The sequence below is a fragment of the Capricornis sumatraensis genome, chromosome 9, assembly GCF_032405125.1.
Source record: "Capricornis sumatraensis isolate serow.1 chromosome 9, serow.2, whole genome shotgun sequence".
In the NCBI taxonomy this organism is placed as follows: Eukaryota; Metazoa; Chordata; class Mammalia; order Artiodactyla; family Bovidae; genus Capricornis; species Capricornis sumatraensis.
This window is the reverse complement of record NC_091077.1, coordinates 56,572,030-56,589,426: the sequence shown is the minus strand read 5'-3', so window position 1 is coordinate 56,589,426 and position 17,397 is coordinate 56,572,030. Positions and strand designations below refer to the sequence as shown.

General features: G+C 42.3%; 1 protein-coding gene across 1 annotated transcript in view; it reads left to right on the top strand.

Annotated features, from left to right (window-relative positions):
• Positions 1–16,441, top strand: part of PRELID2 (PRELI domain containing 2) — a 79,063-nt gene extending 62,622 nt beyond the window's left edge. Inside the window, exon 6 of the mRNA XM_068981342.1 lies at positions 16,382–16,441. Within this exon, the coding sequence (XP_068837443.1) occupies positions 16,382–16,441 (60 nt within the window). The remainder of the gene's footprint in view (positions 1–16,381) is intronic.
• The last annotated feature ends 956 nt before the right edge of the window (positions 16,442–17,397 follow it).

The following is a 17,397-nucleotide window of genomic DNA, read 5'->3' as shown; positions in this document are numbered from 1 at the left end:
GATTAAATTACACGCACAGTGTCATCAGCCAGTATCCAGAGCTTGGTACACACCTGACTCTGAACTAGAAACTTAAACCTTAAACTGTGCACTATGGCACTTGTTTTTCTGTTGCTCTTTTATGCTCACACCCAACCAGAATCTTTGGAGATTTTGAAGTCTTGCTCTCCTCACTGTTCTGGTTGGAATTTCCAACCAATCTATTACTTTTCTGAGTCTGTTCTCAGACTCTGTTGTGGTGAGTTCAGAGACAGTGAGAAAATATGAATTGGGGCCACTGTCAATCTCTACATACACTGTGTACACCTAAGATAGGGGCAAAATTGAAAACTGAAACAGCTCTGACCGGGCTGTGTTGAAATACCGGAAACTAGGGGCTGCCCCCACAGCATGTGTGGACTGAGTGCATTTTAGTTGCCGATCTTTGGTGGATCAAGTCTGTTGTAGAATTGGGAATGGATTCAGCCAGATTCTTGGTGCTAAATTAAGCCTCTCTGACCAACAAGGCCAGGAAAAGGTCACTCAGGCATCTCAGATCAGGGGTTAATACAGAATTCTCTGTAGAATAACTTGAATTGCAAAGATAAGTTAATTTCTTGAAGGTACATCTAACAGTGAAACTTTTTTTGTGCTCAAGTCCTGGAGTGTGATAATTAAATGCCCCTTGAGTGCCCCAATGTGTCCAGCTGTTCGTCTTGATCATTCTCTATCCCCCTGTCGGTGGTCATTTCTTATCTTATCTCACTCTGCAGTAGAATGTCATCTCTTGCTGATGGCTCCTTGTGCTGTGCCCACCCTTTGTGGGCCTGGGGACATCAGGCAGAACCCGAGGTAGATGTTGGGGGACAGGCTGGGGTGTCTGCCTGTTAAGGAGAAAAGGAACCTTGTATCTCAGAAACCCAGGTTTGTTGTGGTGATATTTCTTTCAATTGCCTTGGCATTGCATTTGCTGCTTGGGATTTGCTGCCTTATTCTTTGTCTAGCTTTCTTTCTTAGATTCTAGCTAAACAGCTTTTCTGTGAATTTTCTTGGTAAAGAAAAATGGTGGGTTTTTGAGAGTTAATTAACTCCTTTCATGTTGACACCCGGTTTAAGAAATTTAAAAGACTATAATTAAAATTTCTCTCAATCACTCACCTTTGGTGAGGATGTAGCTTTTATTACTTTTAAGACATGAATGTTTGTGAAAGCCCACTAGTTTTTATATTCTCTGTACTTCTTGATATGTTTGAAATATTTCATAATTTAAAAAACTGCTGCACTCCCTCCAGAAGACACTTTCAGTTTTTAAACAAAATTTTAAAAAACATTTTATGTAAAATGTTTTGAGTAAGTATTACCTGAGCATAAATGTTTTAAACCATATTTCCAGCAGAGGCATATATGTTCTTTTGCCCTGGCTTTCTTTGAAAGCAGCAGCATACCTTATATTGACCAGCTGTGGGACCTTAGGCACACCACTTCATTTTCTGAGTCTTATTTTTGTCATCTGTAAAATGAGGATAATGTAGGAACCTACTTCAGATAGTACTTGTGAAAGGTGAATGAGTTATGTACATCAAATGCTTAGGAGAGGACTTGGAATACAGTAGATGATCAGTTGTTACTACTATTTAAAAAGAAAAATGCAAGGATTTTATAGGCAAAAACTGAAATTTTCATTATGACACGATAGACAGATGTTTAGTGGTTACAATGAGCCTGTTTTTGCTCAACTCAACCTGTGTTTAAATGTCTGTGCCCTCCTTTATAGGGTGGTTACGAATTTAACCTCTAGGTAAAGTATCAAAGTAGTACCTACCTTGTGAGTAGGAGAATTAAGGGAAATAGCATAAACAGGTGCTCATAATACCTTCCCACACAATAAATACTCCATAAATGATAACTGTTATCTTTCCATTATAACCCAAATTGGCATATTTCCTTCCAGTCTTTTATGTGCAGATTTCAAGCACTCATAATTATAGTATAAGTACAATTTATGTCTTGCTTTTTTTCAAGTACTATTTTATCACAAATGCATTTCACAGTAACTACACAAACTTTGAAGCCATCATTTTTTAATATATGTTTTGCTTATAGCAATTTTAATATATCCTCTGACCTTTAACAGAAACATTTCTTTTCAATGAATTCTAGAGTATTACATTTCATGGTCTCATAACATAGCCTCATTGGAAAATATAACTCATTCTTTATATCTTATAGGCTGATTTGTTTACTTTATTTTTGGCTACTCTGAGTCTTTGTTACTTTGCGTGGGCCTTCTCTAGTTGCGGCGAGCGGTGGCTATTTTCCAGTTGCAGTGCGCAGGCTTCTCATCGAGGTGGCTTCTCTTGTGAAGCATGGGCTCTGGGTTGCCAGGGCTTCAGTAGTTGCAGTGCACAGCTTAGAGCTCTCAGTGAAGCCATCATTTTAACGACAGTATTCAGTTCAGTTCAGTTGCTCAGTCGTGTCCTATTCTTTGTGACCCCATGGACTGCAGCACACCAGGCCTCCCTGTCCATCACCAACTCCCGGAGTTTATTCAAACTCATATCCATTGAGTCATCCAACTAATGGATGGTTGATGCCATCCAACCATCTCTTCCTCTGTCGTCTCCTTCTCCCGCCTTCAATCTTTCCCAGCATCAGGGTCTTTTCAGATAGTATTGAAGTGTCAGCTTCAGCATCAGTCCTTCCAATGAATATTCAGGACTGATTCCCTTTAGGATGGACTGGTTGGATCTCCTTGCAGTCCAAGGGACTCTCAAGAGTCTTTTCCAACGCTACAGTTCCAAAGCATCAGTTCACTGGCACTCAGCTTTCTTTATAGTCCAGCTCTCACATCCATACATGACTACTGGAAAAACCATAGCTTTGACTAGATGGACCTTTGTTGGCAAAGTAATGTCACTGCTTTTTAATATGCTATCTAGGTTGGTCATAACTTTTCTTCCAAGGAGCAAGATTTTTTTAAATTCATGGCTACAGTCACCATCTGCAGTGATTTTGGAGCCCCCCAAAATAACTGCATAATATTTCATTAAGTAGTTGTATAACAATTGATTTCACCGTTTCTTTAGTATTGAGCACTAAAGTTCTCTCTGCGTCCTACCATTGTAAACAAGGCCATGTGAAACATCTTTATACAGAGTCCTTCCTATTTTATGTCATTACCTTAGAAAAATTCCCTAAATGTTACTGGTATGTAAGTATTTTCTTTTTTTTTTTCTTTTTTATGAAACCATTAGAATAAGGTTTATTATTGAATTGTACAGTTGAAAGATGAGGATATCATCTCTTGGATTCACTTTTTTTTTTTAAGTTAATTTTTATTGGCGTATAGTTGCTTTACAATATTGTGTTAATGTCTGCTGAACAGCAAAGTGAATCAGATATGTTTACATTTATCACCTGTTGTTTGGATTTCCTTCCCATATCCAGGGAGAAGGAAATGGCAACACACTCCGCCATACTTTCCTTGAAAAGTCCCTGGACAGAAGAGCCTGGCTGGCTACAGTCCATGGGGTCTCAAAGGAGACCATGAGAGGTCCATGACTTAGTGATTACATGAACAACAAAACAGCTGCTTTACAGTGTTGTGCTAGTTTCTGCTGTACAGCACAGTGAATAAATGTGTTTACATGTATCGCCCCTTTTTGGATTTCTTTCCCATTTAGGTCACCACAAGCACTGAGTAGAGTTCTCTGTGCCATACAGCAGGTTCTCATTAGTCATCCACTTTAGACATAGCGTCAATAGTCTATGTCTATATACGTCAGTCCAAGTCTCTCAGTTCATCCCAGGCCCTCCTCTTCCCCCTTCGTGTCCATACGTTTGTTCTCTGTGTGTCTGCATCTCTATTTCTGCTTTTGCAAATAGGTTCATCCATAGTATTTTTCTAATTCTATATATATATGCTAATATTTGTTTTTCTGACTTAATTCACTCTGTATAATAGTCTCTGGGTCCCTCCATATCTCTGCAAGTGGTACAATTTCATTCCCTTTTTATGGCTGAGTAATATCCCACTGTATATATGTGCCATATTTTTTTTTATCCATATTGGTTTGTGAGTATTTTCATGACTCTTTGAATATATTTTTTGTCTCCCTCACTGAACGATAGGCTTCTGAGTGGATCTTACCACATTATCTTCAGTATCTAGCACACAGTGAGTGCCCAATAAATATTTAGTGAATTAGTGAACAAATGTATATCCTAGTGTATTATTTTCCAAAAGTAGTAAGACTGCTTAATATTTCCATTGTATTATCTTTTAAAAAATCTTAAAAGCAGAGAAGCTTTTTATCTCTTAGGGCAACAGGAAAGAAAACAGTAGCAAGTAATATTTTGTTGAACATGTTCTTGCCCCGGCCATCATACTTAATACATTACATGCATTGGCTCCTCCAAATTGCTCAACGATTCTCTGAGATAAGTATGATTTTTATAGATGAGCAGGCTCAGAGAAGTGAGTTGACTTGCCGAAGATCACACAGCTAGTGAGTGGTAGAATCCTTGTTCAAAGCAGGCAGTTGGACCCTGAGCCCGAACACTGGATGACTAGGTTGCTGCTGCTGCTGCTAAGTCACTTCAGTTGTGTTTGACTCTGTGCGACCCCATAGATGGCAGCCCACCAGGCTCCCCCATCCCTGGGATTCTCCAGGCATATTCCTGCTAATCTTACTTTTTCTACAGTGTACCGTTTTACACTCCAGCCAGTCTAACAAATGATTTCCCAAGGAGCCTGACTTTGTTGACCAAATCTCAAACAAGGTGTGAATCAGAGTTGTCCCTCAGCCCTGAGCATTTTGCATCAGCCTCAGAACAAGAAGCAGAATTACTTACCACCCTGCTTATTTAAGAGGAATACTACCCTTGCAGTTCACCGAGTGAAGGGTGTTTGAATACATTTTTTTACAAGCCTCAGATTTTTTAATTGAAGGGAAGAATTTTATTAGATTTTATTAACATTCAAGACAGCTGTTAGAGTTAGAACATTATCCACATGGGGGTTATTAATCCACACAGGAGTATCTGGGACCGAACAGTAAAAAGGGTATGAGCCTAAGGATTAACCAATAATGGAGAAGGCGATGGCACCCCACTCCAGTACTCTTGCCTGGAAAATCCCATGGGTGGAGGAGCCTGGTAGGCTGCAGTCCATGGGGTCTTGAAGAGTCAGACGCGACTTAGTGACTTCACTTTCACTTTTCACTTTCATGCGTTGGAGAAGGAAATGGCAACCCACTCCAGTGTTCTTGCCTGGAGAATCCCAGGGATGGGGGAGCCTGGTGGGCTGCCGTCTATGGGGTCGCAAAGAGTCAGACATGACTGAAGTGACTTAGCAGCAGCAGCAGCCCTGTTTAGTTAGCAGTTGAAATATTAGAGCAACTTTTAAAAGTATCAGCTATGTTATTACTTCCATTTCTTCAGTCTCTCTTTTCCCCACATCATTTCATTACAGAGCTTGGGAATTTTAAAGAACTTTTGCATCTGTAAGTGCTACCCAGTATTTTCCCCCCACCTCTGCAAATGATTGATGCTTAAAAAACAGCAGGTGGTCTATCTTTAGATTTTTTTTGTGTGTGTGTAGAGATTTTTCTCTTTTAGGGTTGTATATGTAGCTTTTGTCCTGGCTGCTCTTGTTTTGTGAAATTAAATGCTGTTAAAAAAAGCATCTGTGTTGTCACTCCCCAGGCCATGTGAAGGATGGGCAGTGAAGGTGAGCTGTTACATCTCTGTTGCTCATGTTCCCTTGGACGCCGGCCAAGTTGTAACTTGATTCCTTATTCGCCCTCCTCCGGTTTTGTCCCCAAGAAGCAATGATCATGATTAGCACTGAAAGGCCTTTCAGGGGAAGTAAGGGCTCTCCAGATTGACATTTGACAATCAAGCAAGGAGTTCTAATCAGCAAATGCTGTGTTGAAACAGAAGCGCTTCCAGTGCCCAAGTGTGTCCTCTGATTTCTGCAGGGTGCATGAAGGAGTTTCACTTGCTATCAACAGAACACGAAATGGATTTGGAGCTGTGGTGAGGTGCTTTTATTCTTAGGACAGTTCCAAGAACTGTATGTAATTTGTTTTCACCTGCCTCCCCTAAATTTGTAAGATTAAAACCACCCAGATACAGATAGAAATAACTCCGTGATGGCAGGAAGGACTATGCCCAAGGTGAAAAAGGACAAACAGGAAAGCTAACAAATCTCTCTAGGGAGGTGGTGTGTTTAGGGCTTAGAGTCACAACCTGGCTGTGAATCTGGACTCTGCACTTACTAGCTGGGAGCCTTTGATCAAGTTTCTGCCCCCATCTGAATTTCGCTTTCCTCAGGGCTTCCCAGGTGGCTCAGCAGTGAAGAATCTGCCTACCAATGCAGGTGATGTGGGTTCGATCTCTAGTTCAGGAAGATGCCGTGAAAAGGAAATGGCAACCCACTCCGGTATTCATACCTGAAAAATCACATGGACAGAGGAGCCTGGTGGGCTGCATTCCATGGGGTCAAAAAGAGTCGGTCGTGACGGAGCAACTGAGCACAAGTACACACATTTCTGTTTCATAGGTTGGGTTTGAGGGCTAAATAAGACAAGGCCTGTGAAGTGCTCGGCACAGCCCGCTGGACCCAAGCCTCTCAGTGATAAGTTCTGTCAAAAGGCTTAGATTCTACCTAGTTCTGTCTCTATTGCAGATGACTTCTGTGACCTAGGAAGGCTGGTTTACCCTGCTGAGCTCAGTGTTATCAGGCAGCAGTATTACTAACTCTTAGAGGTGATGTTGGGAGCAAGTGAAATATGCTCTGTGTTCATAAAAAATGAACAAGCACAAGGAGAGCCCCTGCTTACGGTTCCTCCAGGTCACTGACCACCAACTGAGGGAGGGTCCCTTGTCGTGGGCGTCCCACAACACCAGGTAGCACATAGAGATGCAAAAGTTCTCTAAGTCTTGTGAGGCCCTCCAGTCAGATTTAGGTCCATAAAGAAGTCGGTAGCTACTTTCCGGGCCATAGGGGGAATGGAAAATAATGTTTGATGACACTGTCATGTGTCAGCAGCTTTGTGTCTTGCCTCTTTGAATCCTCACAGCGATCCTACAAGGATGTGTGTGTGTGTGTGTGTGTGTGTGTGTGTGTGTATGTGTATGTTCTCTTCCCTCCTCCCATTTCACAGACACAGATGCACTGTGAGTACCCACTGTGGAAAAAGTGGGAGAGATCCAGGTTTAAATCCCAGGGTGGCTGCTTACTACCCATGTGACCTTGAGCAACGTGTTCAGGCCTAGTTTCCTTACCTGTAATGATGAGAGTAAAAATATCACCTTGTAGGACTGTTGAGAGGATTAAATGTGATAATGTAGGCAAAGCCCCGCAGCATTGAGTATGCCTCAGATAAATTGTTAGCCTCAGTATTGTTGAGGTCTGGTGGGATGGGTTGATTGGTTTATTTATTTATTTTTTTGGCTGTGTCAAGTCTTAGCTGCAGCACAAGGGGTCTTCATTATGTCATGGGGATCTTCCATTGGGGTGCACAGGTTTTGTAGTTGCAGTGAGTGGGCTTAGTCACTCCACAGTTTGTGGGATCTTAGTTACCCAACCAGAGGTGGAACCCATGCCCCCTGCATTGCAAGGTGGATTCTTAACCACTGGACCACCAGGGAAGTCACAGGCTTTGGTGGGATATGGTTTTGACCAAAATAAGGCTTTGGAAAATTATATTTTGTTCAAAGAAAATACATAATTCAAAGTCAACAGACTGGCCCTGCTTGTAAAGAAGGCTATTATAGAAATTTGAGAATTTAGGGGAAGGAGAAGAGTGAGATAAAAGATTAAAAGAAAATTGTCTGGGCATCCATTGGATTTATCTATTATCTAGGCGACGGATTTATTTATTCTTTTAGGGACAGTTCACTGATTAAATGTACAAGCATGCTGTTAGCCATTGTTTCTCTCAGAATGGGGGAAAAATAAGAGGAAATTATGACTGAGCAAAAAACCTGATGAATAGCAAAAAAAAAAAAAAAAAAAAAAGCTAATAAAGGGAATTGATAGGAACCCTGTTGTCTTTTAGTTTGGTAGGATAAGAGTTGGCACAAGACTTGGTACTGGGACCCTTTGGTGCCAGGCACCAAGCCAGTGCTGCTTCAGTGTAAGGAAGATTGTGTTGTAATGAGGCCTGAGATAGAAGGAATAAGGAGTACAGGGCATCCCATCAATGGAGGTTTCTAAGCAAGATGATCAGTTGTCAGAAATGTCATAGGTGGATGTGGCACTGGATGGGAGGGTAGCCTGATGTTTGAAAAAATCACTGGGCTTCCCTGATGTCTCAGCAGGTAAAGAATCCACCTGCAGTGCTGGAGACACAGGAGATGCAGGTTTGATCCCTGGGTCTGGAAAATCCCCTAGAGGAGGAAATGGCAACCCACTCCAGTATTCTTGCCTGAAAAATCCTGTGGACAGAGGACCCTGGTGGGCTACAGTCCACGGGGTCTCAAAGAGTCGAACACAACTAAGTAAAAAAATTACTGCTAATTCTGTCCAATAGATACATATGAACAAGGCATATTTTGCACGAAGTTTAAGGAAAACTGAAATTTTATACAAGTCACATTTAAAAAAATTAAAAAAGAAAATACACTTACTGAGTCACATTGGATTGTGGGAGACCAATGACTAAAGGCCTTTAGCCACTAAAAGGTTGATTTCAAGTCAAGGATCATTACAAATTGGCAATATGGAAAAGGTTCTGTCATCTTTCATTGTGATATTTGATCCCAGGACAACTCCCTAAACTGGATGGGCCACTTTCATTTCTTTCCTGAGAGTTTCTTATCTGGACTAAATAATATAGTGTCCTTTACAAGTTTTTAGATTTTTGTTATTTGGGGATATATTCTTTTCCTTTACAAATCTGAGATTAAATATTCTCCTGAAGAAGAGAGGAAGATTTATAATGTGAAGCAGAGACATCTGAATTATTGAATCAATTTAATGTTCTGCAGTTACACCTAAGAATTTTGAGTTACTTATCAAAATATAAATGAATCTTACTCAAGAGTTTATTAGCCCCTGTGGGAAAATGATACTGAAGTCATACAGTCTGTTAGGATATTCCTACTTGAAAAGTGTTGTATTTAAAATAATTTGTAGATGTGATTAAATATTGATTTGTGTATTAAGAATCTTGTCACTTAGTTTGGGTGCAGGGCTGAAATATCTGATTTATGTATATATCAGGCTTTTTGAGCAGATCAATACGGAAAGGAAGAAAAACTCTTGCTGTGTACCCAACGTCACACTAGGTGCTTTAATGCGTGCAGCCTCATTAAAACCCCACAGCCCTCCCGTGTTCTAGGGACCTGAATCCTGGACTCTTAATCCTGATTGTTGTTGTAGTTTAGTCACTAAATCGTGTCTGACTCTTTGCATCCCAATGGACTGCAGCTCACCAGCTTTCCCTGTCCTTCGCTATCTCCCGGAGTTTACTCAAACTCATGTCCATTGAAGCAGTGATGCCATCCAACCATCTCATCCTCTGTCACCCACTTCTTCTACTGCCCTCAACCTTTCCCAGCATCAGGGTCTTTCCAGTGAGTCGGTTCTTTGCAGCAGGTGGCCAAAGTATTGCACTGAAGCTGAAGTGTCAGTGTCAGTCCTTCTAATGAATATTCAGAGTTAATCCTGATTGTCTTGGGTGAAATCAAGATGAGCCTTGGGGCTCATCCAAAAAAAATCATCTCTAAGGCAGATAGGAGGGTAAAATAAGCCAATGCAGGTAAAACACTCAGCATAGTGCCTGGCACACAGTGTGTGCCAGGACATTTTAACTCTTAATGTAGTCTGGTGTTATCCCAGTTTAATAAATGAGAAATGCCAAATATAAAATCCTCAGAATAAAAGACACTTTATTGTGGAAAAGATCTTTTCCTCGAGAAGCATTGAGCAGTGTCTCTCTTCCTGAGTGTGGATTCCTCCGTTTCTGTCTCTCCCTCCCTCCCCGTCCCCCTTCCTCATTCCTTCCTTCCTTTCTACAGTTGAAGTGGGCTAGAGGCAGGTCACTTGGAGCCTTCTAACCATGGTAAAGAAGGTGAATTTTACTATAAAAGCGGTGGAACACTGAAGCAGGGAAAGCAACATTTTTTTATTCTGCCTCTTATTGGTACTGTTATGATTCTACATAAAGTAAATAAAAAGATTCTGGGGGAAGTTTTATGTAAACCAACTTAAAAAAGTTGAGAATCAAAAGAAGTGAGGTTTTTAAAGTAAACTTGCTGCATACATTCTTATCAGGAGGTGAGTGGTTTTATAATGTACACTCGGCACCTGGGACGACCTCGCTTTCTAGCTCCTCTTGGCTGATCCGGATGGTTTTGGTCCCATTTTCAGTACCCCCACTCTACTGTCAGCTCTTTCCACAACATTCCCTCCCTTTCATCGTTCATACTTCTATTCTTTCTTTGCTTTTTTCATTTCCTATGGCAACTTGTATTATCCTGACCTTTTACCACACTTTCTAGGTTGCTAACCACTGGGCTGATCGCACTATAATTCCAAAACACTCATCAGCCTGGCATTCAGAACTAATCAGTTGATCAGCCTTATGGTTCATAAATATTGAGCATGTGTTTGGTGCCAAATTCTGCACTAGATAGTAAAGATTCAAATGTAGGTAACTGTTGTTCCCTGTCTCTGAGCACCTTCTCCTCTAATGTGGTAGCCTTGTAAACCGATGATTAATTGGTTGAATGATAGATTCCTTCATTCAGTAGACATTCACTGCAGGCCTTCTGTGCACTGGACATTGTTCTTCTAGGGGTCACAACTTGTACAAGACAGACAAGGCTCCCAGCCTTATGGAATTTGCATTCTAGTGAGATTAGATGATCAGGAAAGAGATTTAGATGTACAACTATTTATTTACTGAGTATTTACCAGAAGCTGGGTACGCTGGTAACCAGATAAAACATTATTTGGACTGATTCTTACGAAAAGCCTATGTTACTACATCATCTCCCTTCAAAGATGAGACAGTTGATGATTAGAGAATCTAAGTAAAAAGCCCAAACTTTCACAGTTAAATTGGACTTGGCCCTAAATCTGAGTGTTGTTGCATAATGACAGGGCTATTTGTGGGATGTTGTATGTGCTTTTGTCTCTTCTAGGAAAGAGCAGAGCTGAGGTGGGAGGAAGGGTGTGTGTGAGCAGGTGGCGGTGGGGGGCGTGGAAACATGGGAAGTGTAATACTCTCGTTCCTGCTGGATCCAGTCCACTTCCTCCCCCTTCAGGAAGGCGGCCGCTTAACCGCACAAGCGCTGATGTTCCCACCCCCATGGCTGCTGTTAGTCCCCGCTCTGCTTGACATTCCCCTCGCTCTTTATGTCACATTCACAGCCAGGCTTGGGTCTTGTTCAAACCATTCATCTTCCAGCAGCTTCCCTAGGTCCTCCCTTCATGCAGGATCAGTCTGTACTTCCCTTCTTCCATTGAACTTTTTTTTTTTCAAACATGATAATGCTTCTCAGAGGCTGTCTTGTTTTTCAGTTTTTATTTTGCATTCCTCATAATTCCTCCCAAGAAATCGACGACCCCTTGAACAGAAGCATCATGCCTTACATGCATCTCGTTCCTCACAGCATCAGTGCAGTCTTTTATACACAGTGGGCGCTAATATTGTCTCTGGTACTTATTCCAAAGCCATGATGCACAAGAAAGCTTTCTTTTCCACAGTAGGAGAAGTCTTCCAGTGCTTAAGCTGGTTATCACAATACCTAGCTTCTGGTTAAACACTAAGTACACAAATAGTTATTCTTCATCTAATTATGACCAATCTTGTATTATTGTGATAATTAGGTGAGCAGCTCTTTTGTTAAGAGCGCTCTACAGATGTGTCTTTTAGAACTGCTTTGGAACTTTGTAATTTTTTTTTTAGCTGGTGTGATCCTAGTTCCCTGACCAGGGATCACACCCAGGCCTCTGTCAATGGAAGTGCAGAATCCTGAACACTGGACCACCAGGGAATTCCCTAAGGACTTTGTAATTTTTGTAAGGTCTGATATTCCTCTCTCTGTATGTCACACTCACAGCCAGGCTTGGGTCTTACTCAAACTGCAGCTTCTACAGTCCTCCTTCATGCCAGGCTCCTCAGGACTTCCTGGATTTAAGTCAGAGCTTCTTAAGGAAGCATCTGTTTGATAATAAAATAAATATACTGTCTGGATCTAGCCACCTTTAATAACTTTCTCTGCCTCCTTTTCAGGCAAGCTTTTCATTTTCTGTAATAATTAGCTTTCTCATATGCTCTGAGAATGGGGGAATTTGTGAAGTGTTTTGAATTTGAAAAATGCGACTCTGGGTCTCCTCATTGGGGACCCATCTGGCCAGCTTAGCCCTGGAATGAAGGAGATGAGAGTGGGAGGGCTCCCATGTCTGTACATTGGCAAATAGAGAAAGATGACTTGGAAACCGGGGGAAAAATGCTCAGAGGGAAGGAAATAATAAAATCCAGCTGCTTTATGGCTTCTCAGTCCAGAAAGCTTTTGAGTTAAGCTCTACCTATAAAGGTGGGTCCAAGTAATGTTTGTTTTGCATTTCAGGCATCATTGTGTGATAAGTGGTGTAAATTTAGCCCCTTTAAGCATGATCTCTTGGGAGTTGGATTTTAAGAGACTTTATTTGAAAGGACTCCATCGATTGGGTTTTGATTTGGTCCCTCCTTACCAAAGAGAGTACTAAATAATGGCTGGGCCTCCCTAGTAGGCCTTTTTTTGTTTTTAATTCATTTTATGGGTCTCTCTATTTGCCCTTGTTCTCCACCTTCTATTTCTAACTGTTCTGCTTAAAAAGACTGAAGTGATGTGAAAGAGGGGGCAAAAGGGAAAGAAAATCAACTGTCACATTGTAAGCTTAATTGATTCAATAAATAATGTCTTTCAATTCCCAAGGCAAACCCCAAAGCCTTCACTTACGTCAGCTAGCTCTCGGCTCAGTAAGTGGTGGCGTTCTTAATTTAGACAGATGGGAAGAGTTCACTGGTGCTCACTTCTAAGGAAGGAGTCTGCTTTTCTGGTTTTAAAGACATACTGACTAGAGTTTGGGGCCCACTCTATAAAAAGAAGCTTGCAACAGAATTAACATGGCTGTTTTTATTCATTCTGAAAAGAGAAGGAAGGCATTTAATTATTGCCCAGGGGTTTGTTGAACCAAAGGGAAAAGAAAAAAAAAAACAAACCCGAGACAAGGGGAATGAAATCTACTAGTCCATATGTTCCACGCAGGCAAGGATTTAGATTTGTTCACCATTTACTCTCCAGTGCACATGGGCAGGTGCCCAGTAAATATTTGTGAACTGGTTCTGTTGTTGAATGAGTGAGAGCAGAATTAGTTTAAATGTCATTCCACTTGTTTCGTTCCCAACTCCTCCTTTCCTGTCTAATTAAAATGGTAAATAGCTCTAAGAGTATGTGCTGTATCTTCCGAAATGATTAAGGACAGTTGTTTCATCAGTGTCCGGAGGTGGTATCCAGCTGCTTTTTTTTTTTAAACAAATTCTCATACTTGAACACGTCGTGCTTCAGAACCACAAGAGGGCTGTCTGCAGACTCCACGCTCCAGCCTTGGAAGTTCCGATTGTAGGGGTCCGGGTAGGGCTGGGAATCTGTATTTGCTTTTGTGGGTTCCCCTAGTAATTCTGGTGTGCAGTTGCACTGTTTAGTCAGCCTCCGGGTGCCCTGAACTCTCTGGTCTAAGTGATGCCTTGGTAAAAGTGAGGAGCCCGAGGTACCCAGCAGGATACTCAGCAGGGCGCCTGGCCCTATAGTCTGATGTTTTGGTTCGCCCCATAGTCCATACTTCTTGGCATCAACAAGATCCTTTAGTTAATATTTCTTCCTTTCAAGATAGTGGCTATATTTGTGGTGCTGGAGAAGACTCCAGAGAGTCCCTTGGACAGTAAGGAGATCAAACCAGTCAATCTTAAGGGAACTCAACCCTGAATACTCATTGGAAGGACTGATGCTGAAGCTGAAACTCCAGTATTTTGGTCATCTGATGCAAACAGCTGAGTCATTGGAGAAGTTCCTGATGCCTGGAAAGATTGAGGGCAGAAGGAGAAGAGGGCATCAGAGGATGAGAAGGCTGGATAGCATCACTGAAGCAATGAACATGAACTTGGGCAAACTCTGGGAGATGGTGAGGGACAGGGAGGCCCGGCGTGCTGCAGTCCATGGGATTGCAGAGTTGAACATGACTGGGTGACTGAACAACAACAACAGCTGGAAATCTGAAGGACCTTTGGAAACCTCAAGGAGCCTCAAGGAAATGTTAACTTTTGTTTAGTGTGCTTTGGTGGTAGTGTTTAGTTATTAAGTTGTGTCCTACTCTTTTGCAACCCCATGGACTGTAGCCCACCAGGTTCCTCTGTCCATGGGATTCTCCAGGCAAGATACTGGAGTGGGTTGCCATTTCCTTCTCCAGGGGATCTTCTTGACCCCAGGATCGAACTCATGTCTCCTTCATTGCAGGTGGAGCCACCAGGGAAGCCATACCGTGTACTCAACCCATACCGTTGAGCCACCAGGGAAGCCCTCAGTGTACTTTAGTACTCAGTATATTATGCTGTCTTCTCTAGAGATGCATTCCCCTCCTGTGGCTCAGAACAAACCCCGGGTAGGAAGTCCCTTCTGTCTCCTGTAGGTCCACTCAGTGTTTCCTAGCCCTGCTGGACTGTGGGAAGCACCAGTTAAAAATACAGCACTGTGGGGTCCACTAGAGTCCTCCGAAATCAAAGCCTTACTGCGTGGGGCCTGAGGCCTGCAATTTAAGTTAGTGTTGTTATCCTCTGTCCTGTCCCCGAGTGCAGTGTGTCCCATTTCTGATAACCCAGCTTTGAATTCCTTAACACTCCATTTCATACATCAAAACCCTGCCTTTCCATCTAAGGTTTAGCCTCTGATCTATAGAACTTGTCCTTCAAGAAGGAAAGAGGGAGTACCTGCTCTCTGCTTTCCTTCAGGGTAGAACTTGACCAGCTGAGGTGGGTGGGCCGGCAACTTGATGTGTTCAGCCTTGGTGTGAGCCTTGTGATGTTAAGGGGTGCCCCTGAAACCAGAATTCAGCGTCTGTGTTCTTCCTCTGGCTTTATTATTTAATAGCTGTATAATGTGGGGGGAATTACTAAACCCTCTTTGAATTTCTATTTTCTTCATCTGTAAAATGAGGGTGTCTGTTCAGGAATTTTGTGTGTATTAAACAAGGTTGGGCTCTCTGACACAGGCTCAGATGGGGATTTTTGTGCAGAGGGTTGCCGGAGTGGGCTCTTGGGAGCAATGCTTGTGAGGGAGTGAGGGAAGCAGGCAGAAAGAAGGTAACCGTGAACTGCAGTGCAGGTGTGATGAAGGTCTCAGCCAATCCCATGGGGAACTGTGGCAATGGGATGCCCTTCCGAGTTGTCCCAAATTTACACAGGGGACTGGGTCTTTCTACCTTATACTGGCCAGCCATCCGATGTGGGCCACTCCTGGAGAGGGGCATGACCTCGGGTACCGCAGCTCCCTTTGGCTGAAGGTGGCTGTGTGCTGGCAGCAGCCTGTGGTGCTGGCAGAGGGGGAGGATCTCTGTAACGCACCTTGTACCCAGCGCCAGATAACGGTGCACCAGATAACGCCCATGCAGACCTTAGCAGCGAGTCTAGCACTTGTGTAAGTATTGAGTAAGCATAGGCATAGCTCCTTTTATCACACCTCGCAGATATTGCACATTTTACAGACTGAAGGCTCGTGGCCACCCTACATCAAGCAAGTCTTTTTTTTTGGCCGTGCTGGGTCTTTGTTGTGGCATGTCAGCTTCTTTGGTTGTGGCTTGTGGGATCTTAGTTCTCTGACCAGGGATCAAACCCATGTCCCCTGCATTGGAAGGCAAATTCTTAATCACTGGACCACCAGGGAAATCCCCAGGCAAGTCTTTTGGCATCATTTTCCCAACAGCATCTGTTCATTCTGTGTCTCATTTCAGTAATTTCTGACTTGTTCGTCGTCTTTATACCTGTTACAGTGATCTGTGATCTCTGATGTCACTAGTGTAGTGTTAACTATCACCATGATTATTCCAGCTCTGGCACTGCCACTTAGTAGCTGGATCACAGTAAGTCGCTTGAATTGCTTTCTTATGTTTAAAATGGAAGATTCACAGCTCTGCTCTGTTTCCCCAAGTAGTTCTGAGCACATGTGGAGATAATGTATATAAAATTGCTGAATGGAATATTATAAAAATGTGAGATATGACTGCAAGCCTACTTTTCTGAAATGAATACATGGCCATTGCTTGGATTCTTTGAAGGGAAAGGTTGTGACAAATGTAAAAGTGCTTGTCCATGAAATGTGGCATTTTGATGTTTCTTTCTTCTCTCCATAGGGAATTAGAATAATGGAGATGCTGCTAGAGGAACAGTGTGGTGCCCCCTTAGCCGAATAAAGAATCACCAGTGAGTACCAAAAGCAAAATCAGAATTATTTACTCAAGCCATGTCTTCATGCTTATAAGCCCAAGTATTATGCTTCAGCCTCCCTGGGCTATTCTTGCTGTATGTTTCCCAGTTATACTCACAGGATGCTTCTTGCAAGTGTTTTTGTTATCTGTTCTATATACCTTTATTTGCTTGGTTCTTTGATTTTCAGAGCAGTTTTGTACTACGTGCTGGGTTACAACTGCTCTTAGATTGTTTAAACTGCTCAATACAATCTGCTGTGATTGCCACCCTCAAGATAGCATAGGTTGTAGAGACTGCAGTTCACAATTAACTGACGCTTAATTTTATTGTCCCAAGAACAGTGAAAGCAGGGGTTTAAAGCTGTATTTGGAGTAGGAAAAAAATAAGAAAGGGGCATGTTGATTGATCAGTAAAATACAGATATTTCATCAGTCATGTATACTCCTGCCGATTGGGGGTGGCTGTCTGAGATGCTATTGAGGAGGATTCCAAGGCCTGGAGAATAACCTCGGGCTCTGGATGAGAGTGTTGTGATTGATTAGCAATGCCTGCCGTGGGCAGAGGACGGAAGAGATAGTACTTGTGCTGGAGCGCACGCCACTTTCAGGGCAAGTGATGTTGGGTTAACAGATAAGCAGGGGGATTCCAGAAGCATTTCCTTTTCAGTTCCTTAAGTTTTTATTATTTGCATCAAGGAGAATGACATGCTTGCTGGGAAGGGCAGAACAAAGTTATCTGAGAGACTAAAAGCCTAATATAAGTTAGTGGATTTGCATCTTACACAATTTATCTAACTTCAATTTTTAACATCTGAGAGAAGGTAAAACCTTTGAGTAGAGCAAACATTGTCACGGGTAATTCAGAATTACCTCAAAGTTCCTTATGTTGGCTTTAAACTAGAGTATACATGGTCTTGTATAAATGACCTGGTCTCTAACTT